General features: G+C 37.9%; 1 protein-coding gene across 1 annotated transcript in view; it reads left to right on the top strand.

Moving 5' to 3' along the window:
• LOC307144619 (actin-binding protein WASF3) overlaps window positions 1-16,145 on the top strand; it is a 30,589-nt gene that overhangs the window by 6,100 nt on the left and 8,344 nt on the right. The window contains exons 2-7 of the mRNA XM_079847149.1: window positions 1,820-1,978; window positions 6,642-6,776; window positions 9,564-9,717; window positions 10,765-10,882; window positions 11,270-11,445; window positions 13,646-13,900. Coding sequence (XP_079703275.1) covers window positions 1,846-1,978; window positions 6,642-6,776; window positions 9,564-9,717; window positions 10,765-10,882; window positions 11,270-11,445; window positions 13,646-13,900 — 971 coding nt within the window. The 5' untranslated portion in view covers window positions 1,820-1,845. The remainder of the gene's footprint in view (window positions 1-1,819; window positions 1,979-6,641; window positions 6,777-9,563; window positions 9,718-10,764; window positions 10,883-11,269; window positions 11,446-13,645; window positions 13,901-16,145) is intronic.

Below are 16,145 nucleotides of genomic sequence, written 5' to 3'. Positions count from 1 at the left end.
CAAATTCGCTTTTTTTGTAGTTTACACAGAGATGATAACGGTATCATTTTTAAAAACATGAGCAATCTTTGATTGCTACTTTGAAGGCATCTTGAGTAAAACAGCCCTATATTTAACAAAGCACATACTAAAGATCAGAACCAGAAGAGATGCGAGCTGTTTTACAAAATACGGAAGCTTGTTGCGCATAACCTGCTGGTACTGGTACTTACTCCCACGTTGATCTCCTTCACTGATCCTCTTCGTCTCCCTCCTACATTGTTCTATTGTGTATCCTGTAAAGAAACAAGTTAAGTCCTCAACATTTCATCACTGTCCTGTGAGTACATTTAAACAAATGAAGGATACTGTATAATGTGAGACTGGATGTTTTACTGTTTGTATATGAATAATTCAGGACGTTTTCTCTCAGGACAGAATACAGAATGACTGTTGACAAACTGATCCAGTTATACTCAGCACAGGGTTGGTGTGTGAAGGGGAGCATTATTTATATTGTCAGTAAGATTAATTGATTCATCAGTTTAAAGGGATATTCACCGCTGGTAAAATGGGCTTTCAGTAAAACTTGGCTAGAGTAGAAAGGCAAAAAAAAAAAAACTCTACCTGGCTTGAGAAAACAGAGCGAAAATGCTGTTGTCTTCCCTTTTGCCAAATAAGTAGGAACACTTCAACACCCATAATGCACTTGGCTTGTGCTGTCCAAGGCCACGCCCACCAGTCTGCTACTGATACGCTCAAATACCACATCGCTTTAGTAGGAAACACTACTTAGCAAACTTTCAGGCGTAATGCTGTCGATTTGTATTGTTTGAGTAAACATTTAGCAGGAGTGAGTTACTTTCGGTTTCCAGTGTCGTTTCAAGAATCGTAAATATGGAGAGACGGAAAATCTGAAAGACCTCCGTGTTCGGAGTCAACATTGTGTGACTATGAACATAGTATTTCAGGCCAAACGGAGAAAAAAAAGAAAGTTTTTCCACAAAAATATGCGTGTATTGGCGGCTAGTGAATGAGACCCAGTGTTATGTGTCAATTATAATTATTTTGATTTGACTAATGTGTAGTCTGAAAGAACTCATTATGGAGAAAAAATATAGTGATTAATTGTTTATTAAAGTCCCCCTGTGGTGAAAATCCAGCTTTTAATGTAGTTTATACTGTATGTCTGTGGTGTTTTTAATCTGCTTTAAGACAAACCATGTGTAAATTCATAAGTCGACAGCATTGCTGAGTATTTTCTCCTTAAAACTGCAGTGAACCAAAGACAGTCTCAAAAACACGCTTTGAAATCGCTGGTGTTTCTGATGTCACAAACGACCTTGTAACCAATCAGATCAACGTGTGATCGCCAATGAGTGGATCTCTGAGCTGAGTGAGTGAGTGGAGGCGGGGCTCATTTGCATATTCATAGACCCGTATACTAAATGAGGCAAGGGTGCCGAGTTACAGTCAAGCTATTTTAAGGCATGAAGAAATTTTTTTCAAGGAAAAAACTTTTAAATATGTCATTTTGGTGATCAAAGATGAGTTTTAAGGGATAAAATGATGGTCTTTGGTGTTTTATGCCCCCAACGGCGCCTTCCAGGCAGCGAGGGGATGGGTAGGTTTAAGGTTGAGGGTAGGGTTAGCTGCCTCTAAGGAGCCATTGGGGGCTTAAAACACCATCGAGCTAAAATGATCGACTACAGCAGGACTTTAATTACTTTGTAAGGCTACAAGTATTAGGATTGGAGGTGAAAGACTAAACATTATCTAGTTTGCTGTATCACGTTAGCTCAGAACATGTTGTGTAAAATGCACTTCTGTCTCCTCACAGGTCAGTGTTTGTAGTTGAGGACAGCCATGCCTCTTGTAAAGAGGACCATCGAGCCCAAGCACCTGTGTCGGGGAGCGCTGCCTGACGGGGTGACCAATGAGCTGGAGTGCGTCACAAACAGCACACTGGCGGCCATTATCAAACAGCTGGGAGGACTCAGTACGTTCCCTTTTTCTCACTTCAACTGTTGACCCACAGTCATTTTAGTTATCAAATCGTAAATGTCTGTGATTTCATTAAATGAATATGCACTGTGAAGAGCTGCACTACGTGAGAAACGTATAATCCGCTGGTGTGTTCAGTGTCTCAGAGCTGCTCAATTCACAGTAAATGCTGAGTTTGAGTTGCTTTAATGTGTATTCGTGAATGCAATATGCACTAACCATCTTCATATACTTGTAATGAGAATCTCTCCCTGTGGTTTTCTGTCAAAATAGCAATTTCATTGTTCAACATTTGAAACAGCCATACATATTAGTATTGCAATTTTACTGTTACAATGTATATATAGTGGGCAAAAGTGATTTCCGAAGGGGATATTTGAATGAATGAATGAATGAGGCATTTATATAGCGCTTTTCATATGTACTACTGTACACCCAAAGCGCTTTACAGTCATTTGTTTTTAATGACCTTACAAAATATGAGGTAATTATTTTTATTTATTTTTTAAATATGAAGAACAAAACACTAACCTTGGTTAAGGTATTTATCTGACAAAATTATTTGATAAAAAAAAGGGGCAAACTACAGCTACAGGTTTTATTTTACTATGCAAAAAAATGCATAGAAAAACAAAAAGCTGACAGGACAAAGAATACATATCAGTTATTAATATTTAATTTGTTTCTCTCTTGTTTTTGCATGTTCTTTTCTTTGTATGGCAGCCTGGCCAAAATTACATCCGTTTCATTGCGTTATTATCACAAGTAAAACAATCGACTCCAAACACAACTACATAATAATAATAATAATTTGGAGTGGGAACAAATTAATTAAATTCCTGACCTTGAAATAGCGTGGGAATTTTTGTATGCACATTTTTCTTTTTTAGTCAACAAACAAGCTCCTCTCAAATGGTACAGGGTGAAGGGTCGGAATAATGCCTGGTTTTCTCATCCTTTATCAAATATGCTTCATGAGCGCAACCTGGCATGGGCAAAAGCTAGGAAAAACGATTTAAATTCAGACTGGCTTGATTCCAGGCGATTGCGCAATGCATGCACAGTTGCAGTCAGAAAAGCTAAAGCTGAACATTTTCTTACACAAACATCTCACAATCTAAAAAAATTCATCAACATTTTGGAAAAGTGTTAAATCATTAACTGAAAATAATAAAGGTATTGAACTTCCATCATGTATTAATAAGGGCTCTCATACAATCATTGATAAAGTAAAAATGCTTAATTGTTTCAGTGAACACTTCATAGCTTCTGTTTTTTTGTTTGATTCAATTGCACCATGCTCATGTGAACCCTTCGATTGTTCAGTCAGAAAGCTTCAACTAGTCAGTCATTCAACTTTTCACCAATTGCGATCTCTGAGGTGTGCAAAGCCCTTAAAGCCCTTTCAAAATTGGCAGGTCCTGATAAATCTGACCTTACTTTTTAAAGATAGCAGCTGATTTTATAGACCCACTTCTGACTCATATTTTTAACCTTTCTCTTGTCTTAAATGAAATTCCACATATATGGAAATCAGCTTTTCCAGCTGTCAGTTCTTCCCCTGTTTAAAGGCGGAGATCCTACACACCCAAATAATTACTGACCCATTTCCAAGCTGTCAGTCTTGGCCAAAGTCCTCGAAACACTTGTCAACAATCAATTAAAGGACTTTGGGCCCTATTTTAACGATATGAAACGCAAGAATGAAACGCGAAACGCAAGTAACTTTGCGGGCGGATCTCGGGCGCTGTTGCTATTATACCGGCGGGATAAATGACTCTTGCGCTCGACACAAATCTAAAATGTGTTGGTCTGAAGTCGCTTCATTACTCATAGGTGTGGTTTGGGCGTAACATGGAATAAACCAATCAGAGCGTCATCTCACATTCCCTTTAAGAGCAGGCGCGCTTGTTCCATGGCGGATTGCTATTATAACGGCGGATTTGCCAGGAGCGGTTCACAGCCGAGGAGACCGACGTTCTCGTCAGGGCCGTAAAACACAGAGAAGTGACATTGGGGATGGAGAAACACACCCAAATTAGCTTCGGTTAAACAGGCGTATAATAATTTGGGTAAATGTGTAAGCTAGATTTATGCCTATTTTTCACATCTTCATGGACACCACAATGATTTCCCTCATGTGGAATATTTTTCCTTGTAATAATGTATGGTTTGCAAAAATGAAAACTGCTGCGTCTGTGTAGATGAGAGAAGCAAAGTGTGTGTGCGTTGTGCTCACGCTACATTATGGCCAAGCATGCGCCCTTAAAATAGCATCTGAATAACATGCGCAACGCGCCACTGACTTTAGACGAGGTTTCTCCTGGTCAGTGGCGGAATTGTTTTCTGAAACTGCAAAATAGCACCAGGGAACGTTTGCGCCGGAACACGCCTCCTCTCTTCGCTGAACCGCCCCCGGGAGCGCAGGTTCATTCCCTAATTTACCAACGTGCGTCTGTGGAGGGAAAAGTCCGCTGTGCGTCGGGTGAGAAATAGGAATGATACATGCGTCGGTGTACAAAGTCAATTGCGCTGGGTGCAAGATAGGGCCCTTTATGTCTGTTAATAATACCCTGTCTGATTTTCAATCTAGTTTTAGAAAACAACATAGCACAACTACGGCAGCCTTAAAAGTACTAAATGATTTTATTGATTCTGTTGATAACCAGAAACACTGTGTAGCCGTATTCATCGATCTATCAAAAGCATTTGATACTGTTGATCATACCTTACTGATGATCATACCTTACTGATACAGCGGCCTGTCAGTATTGGATTATCTAAACATACTATTGGTTGGTTAAATAACTATCTCTCAAACAGAACTCAATGTGTACAGGATGAGGGTTTTATCTCTGGTTCACTCAATGTAACTAAAGGTGTGCCACAGGGATCAGTCCTAGGACCACTCCTATTTACTCTATATATAATTAATATTGATCAAAATGTTCATAATGTAAATTTTCATTATTACACTGATGATACAGTTATATATAGTTCAGCATCCACACCCAAACTGGCTCTCTCTCAGTTACAGCTTGCATTTAATATTGTTCAGTGTAACTTATTTGAATTAAAAGTAGTTTTAAATGCTGCTAAAACAAAATTTATGTTGTTATCTAAATCAAAATCAATCCCTCATAATAATCTTCTGCCTATTACTACGTCCCAAGGTTCGAGATTGAGTTTTTGTCTCAGTATAGGTATCTTGGGATTTTAATTGATGACGCCCTCGTGTTCAGCAACTGGTGAAAAGATTGAAAGTGAAATTGGGTTTTTACTTTAGAATCAAATCCTGTCTTTCCTTTGAGGCAAAAAAAGGCTTGTTGCAGCGACTTTTATGTCTGTACTGGACTGTGGTGATGTTATATATATGCATGCATCTTCACAGTGTTTACATGCTTTAGACACTGTTTATCATGGTGCACTGAGGTTCATAACACATCTTAAAAACCTCACTCATCATTGTGTGTTGTATGATCGGGTTGGATGCTCTGCTTTGTCCATCCGAAGACAAAAACACAGGCATGTTTTTATTTATAAATCTATCCTGGGTCTACTTCCTCCATATCTTTATACCTACATCTGTAAAAGTGTGTTTGTAGCTATAGCCTACGGTCCAGGAATTATTCTCACTGTCTGTTCCAGTGACGTACTGAATTGGGGAAAAAGGCATTTAAATTTGCAAAGTACGTTGAAACTTAGGGAGCTTTTGGACATTTTCACAGTAGTTTTAAATGATTTGAAGAATGAAACATCGGGCTGTAGATGTTTCAACTAGTTATGTATTGATATTGAAATTTGATTGGATCTGCTTGTGTGTGTATATGTGTGTATTGATGGATGTTATCTGTTAAACTCAAACGAGCTGTGTCTGTCAGTCTTGGCCAGGACGCTCTTGTAAAAGAGATTCTTAATCTCAATGTGCTTCTTTTCCTGGTAAAATAAAGGTTATAATAATAATAATATGACTACAAAATCTTTAATAATTTTTAATAATATTGGAATAAAGAGTAAAGATGTCAATTTTACTAGGCCGGACATCACTTTTGACCACTACTGTATATATATATTATATATTTTGAAATAAATGCTCAATATTTATTTTTTATTTTATTTTAAGGTAAAATGTTGAAATAGTTTTACACATATTATAATCTAATTTTGTTTTATTGAATAATAATAGTAATAATAATACAGTTTTATTAATAATAATAATTATAATATGTTATTATAATATATTATTATTATTATATAGCCATATTGATGTATAATCACAACATTACAGCTAAATAGTGCAGTCCTACATGCAAACACAGAAAACCTGGAATTCCTTTTAAAATCACATTTTAAATCGCAATCATTATTAGAAAAATTACAATTCGATTTCCTGCCTAAATCGTGCAGCCCTAGTTCTTTGTTTGTTCTCATGTATGTATTTTTAAGGATGTGCCCTTTAACATTTGCCACTCCAACATACTGATAATTTTTATAGTCACATTCAAGTCTTTTGAAAAGAAACGACATTAGACCGAAAAAGAAAAAAAACCAATTATCAGTCGATTTCTCTGCATTGGGTCTCTTCTTAATAAATGATGTTGTGCATGTGAAAAATTATAATTTATGCCTTATTCTACAATATGTGTTTATGGATTCAGGTCGACATGCAGAGGACATCTTCGGCGAGCTGTTTAACGAGGCCAACAGCTTCTACGTGCGCATGAACGGTTTACAGGAGCGAGTGGACCTGCTGGCGGTGAAGGTCACGCAGCTGGACTCCACAGTGGAGGAGGGTGCGTAAGAACGAGTGTGATTAGCAGAAGCTGACCCTCTGCTGACCTGATGTGGTGTGACACAGCCTGGAAGAGCAGCGCAGTGCAAACACAGGCTGTATGTTGGCGACTCAGTGCAGATGAGGCACAAAGAAGAGCGTAGAGACAAAGTCCTGCATGTTCCACTGATGTCGAGACACTAGACTGGGTTGTCAGTCTAGTGACCCAACTTTGGGTCAAATATGGAAAAACTCAGTCGTTTAATTACATTTTTAACCTAACGTTTGGGTTTGTCCATATTTGACCCAAAGTTGGGTTAAAACAACCCAGCATTTTTGAGTGTAGCCGAGTTATTTAAAGGGTTAGTTCACCCAAAAATGAAAACTCTGTCAGTAATTACTCACCCTCATGTTGTTCCAACCCCGTAAGACAGTGGCTCAACCTTAATTTTATCAAGCGACGAGAATACTTTTTGTGCGCAAAAAACAACAAAAATAACGACTTTATTCAACTCTTGATTTTCTTCTGTGTTTCTCTGAGTGAGTTTCGTAGTGTTACAGCAGCGCTTCTGGGTTGTACGTCAGAACGGAGGCTTACTATTGGCCGACGCTGGTCATGTGTGTGATGCTGGCCAATAGTGAGCCTCTGTTCTGACGTACAACCCAGAAGCGCTGTTGTTACACTACGTGAACTCACTCAGAGAAACACAGAAGAAAATCAAGAGTTGAATAAAGTCGTTATTTTTGTTGTTTTTTGCGCACAAAAAGTATTCTCGTCGCTTGATAAAATTAAGGTTGAGCCACTGTAGTCACTTGGACTATTTTAACAATGTCTTTACTCACTTTTCTAGGCCGGCAAGTTTCAATTACCTAGAAGTCTATGGAGGAGTGATCCAGCTCTCAGATTTCATCAAAAATATCTTAATTTGTGTTCCGAAGATGAACGAAGGTCTTACGCGGTTGGAACAACATGAGGGAGAGTAATTACTGACAGAATTTTCATTTTTGGGTGAACTAACCCTTTAAGAGCACAGTGAAATAGTCTGGTTGAATAAGAGGCAGTTGACAAGGAATCATAATTAATAGAGTGGTAAAGTAATGCTGCCTTCAAGCTCCTATTTGCATAAATACTGTATGATGTAATGTGCTTCATTGTCTGGCTCTCTTCATCAACAGTGCATAAAGTGCAAACTTACTGTCCACTTGACATTTATAATGACAAAGTAATTACAATCAGTACCAGTTAACTTCCCATGAGTCTTTAACTGATATGTACAAAAAGGAAAAGTTTCTCACAGCTAAATACACTGGATTTACTCTGGATCCTCCGGAGCCCCTAAAGGGTGGGAAAATACTCTAATTATATTTATGGTTTGGTTCATATATTTCTTCATATAAGACAAAAACATTCATAGAAAGTACAAAGATTATAAAGACCATACTTAATATATTTTTGATGTTGAAGCCCAAATGTTCAGTGATGTAGGATCTCAAGCTGACCCGCTGAAGACGTGAAGACGTGACTGTAGCTTCACCCATTAATAGACACGGCACTTCCTTGAAGAGAAACTCCAGCACAGCCACAACAACTATTATGAGTGATCTTCACAGTAGATACTGTTTTACAGTGAACTCTGTTAGAGAGATACTTATGGCAGTTTATCTGTTCAGTAAAACACTCTCTCTCCTGTTGAGTGATAAAACACCATCATCTCCGCCTCGCTTTACAACATTTCCAGTCCCTCAGTTCTTCATCTCCTAAAGCCAAGCCGATGTTGATTCTTGTTTTATTACAAGCTCTGTCTCGTTCTCTTTCTCCAGCAGACTCTCCTCTGTTCTCTCTCTCTCACACACACACACACACAACACATTCTTGTACATCTATCTTTATGAGGACATTCATTAACACAATGCAATCTCTTGCCACTTCCCCTAACCTTACCCATCACAACTGTGCCTAACCCAACCCCTGACCCTAAACCGACCCTTAACCTCATTATAACCTGATCCCTAAAACCAAGTCTCAAACATGTCCGGCCAAAATGTCCTCACTTTACTCTCTTAGTCCTCACTCCAATGGTCTAAAACTCAAACTGGTCCTCACAAAGATAGTTGTACAAGTACACACACACACACACACACACACACACACACACACACACACACGACACACTCAACTTACCCTGCCACTCCCACCCCAGACACACACAGACACACACACACACACAGACACACACACACACACACACACACACACACACACACACACACACACACACACACACACACACACACACACACACACACACACAACCCCTGCCAGTGTACATTTAAGATAAAACTAAAAACACTGTGTTGGTCAATGTTCAATTTAGTTTACTTGCTATAAATAAAGACAGGAATATTCTCTACGAATGCATGTCCATTCAAACGAAATTGTTTCTTTTAATTTTGTATTTGTTTTTAACTGTTCTGTTCTGAAGGTTTAAACCGGAATCCGTGATTTTCAGCTAGACCAATATAAAAATGCACTTTAAATTACAATTATACGATTTTGTCACTTTTTACAGTGTATAATGAACATTCATGTATGTTTAACTTATAAATGCATTCATCCCGACAAAATACATCAGTTCATGAATAGACAACTACTGGATAAAGTCTGATTCACTGGTGCAGCCAAAACTGACCAAAAACTGCCCACTTAAACAGGAAAAGAGTTCATTCGTGTTTACGTCTCTTATATCCCAGTAATAGACTAGTGCTGGTGTTTGATGGTGTTTGATGGGTCTGTCTGCTTGCTCTTCAGTGTCCTTACAGGACATCAACATGCGAAAAGCATTCAAGAGTTCCACTATCCAGGACCAGCAGGTGGTGTCCAGAAACTCCATCCCGAACCCTGTGATGGAGGTGTACCAGCGCTCCGACAAACCCCCCCCTCTCAACATCCTCACGCCATACAGGTCAGCGCTCGCTCCAGCGAGGACATGCACATTCGGTCATTTTAAGATCATATTCACCTCAACATCAAACCTCTTTATGTGCATATTTCTGTATATATTTGTAGGATTAGCATTTTTAATCATTAAACTTTATGCATTACTTTATCATAAAGTACAGTATTGATTGTACAATCATGATAGCATTGGTTGTAGTACATTTCATTTAAGCTTAATTAGATGAAATTCTACTTAATGGTTAAATACATGCATTACGGTTACATTACTAACCAATTTCTCATTACGATAGCCACTACTAACCACATCACACAGAAATTATGACTTTTCCATTTGAACATAAAATTGTCATTTTTAACCTGCTGCATTTGTGGTGAACAGAAGACATATAAAGTCATGTGCTCAATGTCACTTCTCTCTTGTCATTATTAGCATATGACCTTGGATAATCCAGAAGTCACTTTGGTAACCCTTTACTTAAAGCCCTTATGTATAACGCATTGATAAAGGTATTCATAATGTATATTATAATGCATTAAATATTTTCATAAATAATTGTAACCAAAGTTAAAATGCATAATATTTGCAGATTCCTTGTTACATCTGAAATTGGATGTTCGTCATGTGTTTTAATGCATTATACATTTATATTTGCATTATACTATTATATATATTTTTTTTTACAATTGTTCATGCCATCATATAATGCATTATAAGGTGCATTACAAGGCATAATTAATGCATTAAGTGACTTTTATAATGCATTATACATAAAGGCTTGAAGTGTTAACGTAACTTTATCTATTAAGTTAAATTTCGATTCATTTCTTGGTTTATTAAAAAATATATAAATAAAAAAGTGCATGAAAGTGCCTTCCCATCTCAGCTCTTTAGTAATGGTAATTGGTGGTAGAGCGAAAAAACGTAATGGCTGTTAAAATAGACTTCATTCTCTTCATGCAAAATAATTACAAATAAAATTGATTATAAAAACTAATGTTAAGCAAAAGGATTTCATTTCTAAGCGTCGTGTTGTGTTGTGTTGTCTTACAGGGATGACAAAAAAGACGGGCTTAAATTCTATACAGATCCATCCTACTTTTTTAATCTTTGGAAGGAAAAGATGCTGCAAGCCACAGAAAACAAGAGGAAGGAGAAACGCCGGCAGAAGGTGTGTGTCTGTGTGTGGCCAGAAACATGCTTTATGTACTGTAAGTACACTAACACAGTCTTAAATCCTCGCCCAACACATAACTAAACTAAAAGTCCAAACAACAAAAGTCATTCTCCGTACAGTTCCAGAGTCAGAGTGTTATTAAATACAGTTGTGAATCCCAAACACTGACTGAGGGAACTTTACTGCTCAAATAGCCCACGTTTACCAAGCGGCGTTCTGGAAACCTGTTTGAAAACAGCTATTATTCTGCTATTCTGTTTGGTAACACTAGAGGCGTTTGATGACACACTCCTCTAGTCAGTATTCATTTACAGACCTACAGTCCTGTTCCTTCTGCACAGTTAAATATTACTCAGACTTTTCCTTGTATTTCTGCCTTAGCAAGAGCAAAAACACTCGGAGGATCCCTCTCGCGAGGTAAAGAAAGTTCGTAAAGCTCGTAACCGGCGTCAGGAGTGGAATATGATGGCGTACGATAAGGAGTTTCGTCCGGACACTCGTCTAACACCGTCTCCTTACCATGGCATGTCCTCTGAGGGATCTCTGTCTCCTGATAGGTGGGTGCTATGGTCTGTTCTCTATGGTCGAGCCTCCTTAGTGTTTTGAAGAATGCAATGTATTTAGGGTTAATTCACCCAAAAATGAAAATTCTGTCATTAATTACTCTCCCTCGCGTCGTTACAAACCCGTTAGACTTTCGTTCATGTTCTGAACACAAATGAAGATCTTTTTTGATGAAATCTGAGAGATTTCTGTCCCTCCATTGACAGGCTACGCAACTACCACTTTGACGCTTAAAAAAGTTCATGAAGAGATTGTAAAACTAATCCATAGAGCGGTTTAGTCCAAATTTTCTGAAGAGACACAATCACTCTATTTAATAAACAGATTCAATTTAGCCGTTTATTCACATATAAACATTCATCAGCTCACACATCAGTTGTAGTAAACGTAAGATCAAGCATGTTCACTTGACGTGTGAGAACCAATGAGGTTCATTCTCATGTTACGCAGCACGTTTGAGCTTCTTTTTATGTTCGCTGATCAATGTTTATATGTGAATAAAAGCCTAAATGCAATGTTCATAATTTAACGCAATCAAGTCTCTTCAGAAAATTTGGACTAAACCGCTCAATTCGTATGGATTAGTTTTACGATCTCTTTATGAACTCTTTGATGTGGTAGTTGCGTAGCCTGTCAATGGAGGGACAGAAAGCTCTCAGATTTCATCAAAAGATCTTCATTTGTGTTCTGAAGATGAACGAAAGTCTTACAGGTTTGGAACGACATGAGGGTGAGTAATTAATGACAGAATTTTCATTTTTGGGTGAACTATCACTTTAAATTAATAGTTCACCCAAAAAATGAATTGTTCATCGGCAGCTCTCATAAACTGATGGCACTCTATTGTGTCTTCCTCTGATCTGAAGCTGAATAAAGGTACTCATTTGCCCGTTACTTATTCCACTTGACTTGAGTTGATTAGACACTTCATTACACCCAGTGAGTGCCGTCATCTGTATTTGCATTGTATGATTAAATCTATATCAAATGCAGTTAGTTATTAAAAATATAAGATGGCAGTTGAACTGTAAAGTACATTTAAGAAGTGTGTTACGAAAGTGCCTACTCTATTTAAGTGCACTTAAGTGGCCTTTTAATTCATCACTAATATATGATCTGCAAGGACTGTTTTATAATAATATACTTTTAAGGTTTGAAGTACACTATAAGTGCACATTCAGTCCAATTAAGTGCCCTTCTTTTTCACAAGGATAATTAAAATGCCATCTGTTTGTCTCTAGGTGAACTAGCAAACTGAAGTATAAACGTCTGAGAATGGTGTGTGTTGTGTTCATGACGGCACCAAGAAAAAAAGCTTTACAGCGTTCACAGTTGGAGTGTGAGCCGCAGTCCCAGACGCTGCAGTGGCATAGAGTCTCTGTGTTGTTGAACCCATACATTCAGTTTAACATCAGTGATGCTGAATATAATGCAACACATGTAAAGGCGCCTTATTTAAATGCAGATTGCACTGGGCTGTATTTCAGTTCATAATAGCTTAAAATGTGCTCTACTCTTCACACAATGGCTATGACTTGTACAGTAGCTGTACAAGATATCTAAATACAAATCCTAAATATACACACTTAAGATAATACACACAATTATAATATACACATTTAAGAAAAATGTGTAAAGAAAAAAAAAACAATCAATACACCGGAGAAAACAAATAAGGTTTCAAAAGAGACTTAAAAATTGCCACTCTGATCTCTAAGGCCAGGTTGACCCATAACCGAGGCCCAACCACTGAAAACACTCGATCCCCTTTACGTTTGAGTCGAGAGTGTGGGACTAGACGGAGGTTTTGGTCACTTGATCTTAAGCTTCTGGAAAGGGTTTAGGAATGCAGCAATTCTGATAAGTAGATAGGAGCATGGTACAAATACAAATAAATATACAAATAAAAGAATCTTAAAGGGAAAAAATGAAAAATGAAAAAAAAACAAATGGTGCCCATTCACTCCCAATTATAAAGCTTGGAAGAGCCAGGACATTTAAATATAACTCTGATCGTATTCGTCTGAAAGAAGGGGTGAGTTCACCTAGGATGACTTCAGGGTGAGTAAATCATGTGTTAATTTTCATTTTTGGGTGAACTATCCCTTTAAAGTCAATTCTATACTGAATAGGCAGCCATAATAATACCTGCACACTGTGTGTCTGTATATTGTGTTGTTTGATTTGACCCAGATCTGGTATGTCAGACGAGCACTCATACCCAGCGAGTCCGAACCACCCACCGGAGGCTGGCGGAGTAGGGGCTGATGGGAAAGACGCCGGCCCCACGCAGACTCAGTCCCTGGACCGAGCGCACCGGCCCCCGGGCTCCTCCAGTTCTGCTGGGGCCCGACAGCACTCTCTGGGACGCCTCCAGGTCCACCACGGCCCCCCAACGCCAGAATCAGCTCTCAACGGGCCCCGGCCAACAGCTGCTAAAGAATACAGGCATGTCACATTATATATGTCAGTCATTATAATCTGAACACACATCTGTATACTGTATCAGTGTATCAGAGTCAGTCATTATAATCTGAACACACATCTGTATACTGTATCAGTGTATCAGAGTCAGTCATTATAATCTGAACACACATCTGTATACTGTATCAGTGTATCAGCGTCAGTTATTATAATCTGAACACACATCTGTATACTGTATCAGTGTATCAGAGTCAGTCATTATAATCTGAACACACATCTGTATACTGTATCTGTGTATCAGCATCAGTCATTATAATCTGAACACACATCTGTATACTGTATCAGTGTATCAGAGTCAGTCATTATAATCTGAACACACATCTGTATACTGTATCAGTGTATCAGCGTCAGTTATTATAATCTGAACACACATCTGTATACTGTATCAGTGTAGACAGCATCAGTCATTATAATCTGAACACACATCTGTATACTGTATCAGTGTATCAGAGTCAGTCATTATAATCTGAACACACATCTGTATACTGTATCTGTGTATCAGCATCAGTCATTATAATCTGAACACACATCTGTATACTGTATCAGTGTATCAGAGTCAGTCATTATAATCTGAACACACATCTGTATACTGTATCAGTGTATCAGCGTCAGTCATTATAATCTGAACACACATCTGTATACTGTATCAGTGTATCAGCGTCAGTCATTATAATCTGAACACACATCTGTATACTGTATCAGTGTATCAGAGTCAGTCATTATAATCTGAACACACATCTGTATACTGTATCAGTGTATCAGAGTCAGTCATTATAATCTGAACACACATCTGTATACTGTATCAGTGTATCAGTCAGTCATTATAATCTGAACACACATCTGTATACTGTATCAGTGTATCAGCGTCAGTCATTATAATCTGAACACACATCTGTATACTGTATCAGTGTAGACAGCGTCAGTCATTATAATCTGAACACACATCTGTATACTGTATCAGTGTATCAGCGTCAGTCATTATAATCTGAACACACATCTGTATACTGTATCAGTGTAGACAGCGTCAGTCATTATAATCTGAACACACATCTGTATACTGTATCAGTGTATCAGCGTCAGTCATTATAATCTGAACACACATCTGTATACTGTATCAGTGTATCAGCGTCAGTCATTATAATCTGAACACACATCTGTATACTGTATCAGTGTATCAGAGTCAGTCATTATAATCTGAACACACATCTGTATACTGTATCAGTGTATCAGCGTCAGTCATTATAATCTGAACACACATCTGTATACTGTATCAGTGTATCAGCGTCAGTCATTATAATCTGAACACACATCTGTATACTGTATCAGTGTAGACAGCGTCAGTCATTATAATCTGAACACACATCTGTATACTGTATCAGTGTATCAGCGTCAGTCATTATAATCTGAACACACATCTGTATACTGTATCAGTGTATCAGCGTCAGTCATTATAATCTGAACACACATCTGTATACTGTATCAGTGTATCAGAGTCATTCATTATAATCTGAACACACATCTGTATACTGTATCAGTGTATCAGCGTCAGTCATTATAATCTGAACACACATCTGTATACTGTATCAGTGTATCAGCGTCAGTCATTATAATCTGAACACACATCTGTATACTGTATCAGTGTAGACAGTGTCAGTCATTATAATCTGAACACACATCTGTATACTGTATCAGTGTATCAGCGTCAGTCATTATAATCTGAACACACATCTGTATACTGTATCAGTGAAGACAGCGTCAGTCATTATAATCTAAACACATATCTGTATACTGTATCAGTGTATCAGAGTCATTCATTATAATCTGAACACACATCTGTATACTGTATCAGTGTATCAGCGTCAGTCATTATAATCTGAACACACATCTGTATACTGTATCAGTGTATCAGCGTCAGTCATTATAATCTGAACACACATCTGTATACTGTATCAGTGTAGACAGTGTCAGTCATTATAATCTGAACACACATCTGTATACTGTATCAGTGTATCAGCGTCAGTCATTATAATCTGAACACACATCTGTATACTGTATCAGTGAAGACAGCGTCAGTCATTATAATCTGAACACACATCTGTATACTGTATCAGTGTATCAGCGTCAGTCATTATAATCTGAACACACATCTGTATACTGTATCAGTGAAGACAGCGTCAGTCATTATAATCTGAACACACATCTGTATACT

This window comes from Squalius cephalus (genome assembly GCF_949319135.1).
Source record: "Squalius cephalus genome assembly, chromosome: 17".
NCBI lineage: Eukaryota > Metazoa > Chordata > Actinopteri > Cypriniformes > Leuciscidae > Squalius > Squalius cephalus.
The sequence above is the reverse complement of the archived record's forward strand: the minus strand, read 5'-3'. Positions and strand labels throughout refer to the sequence as shown.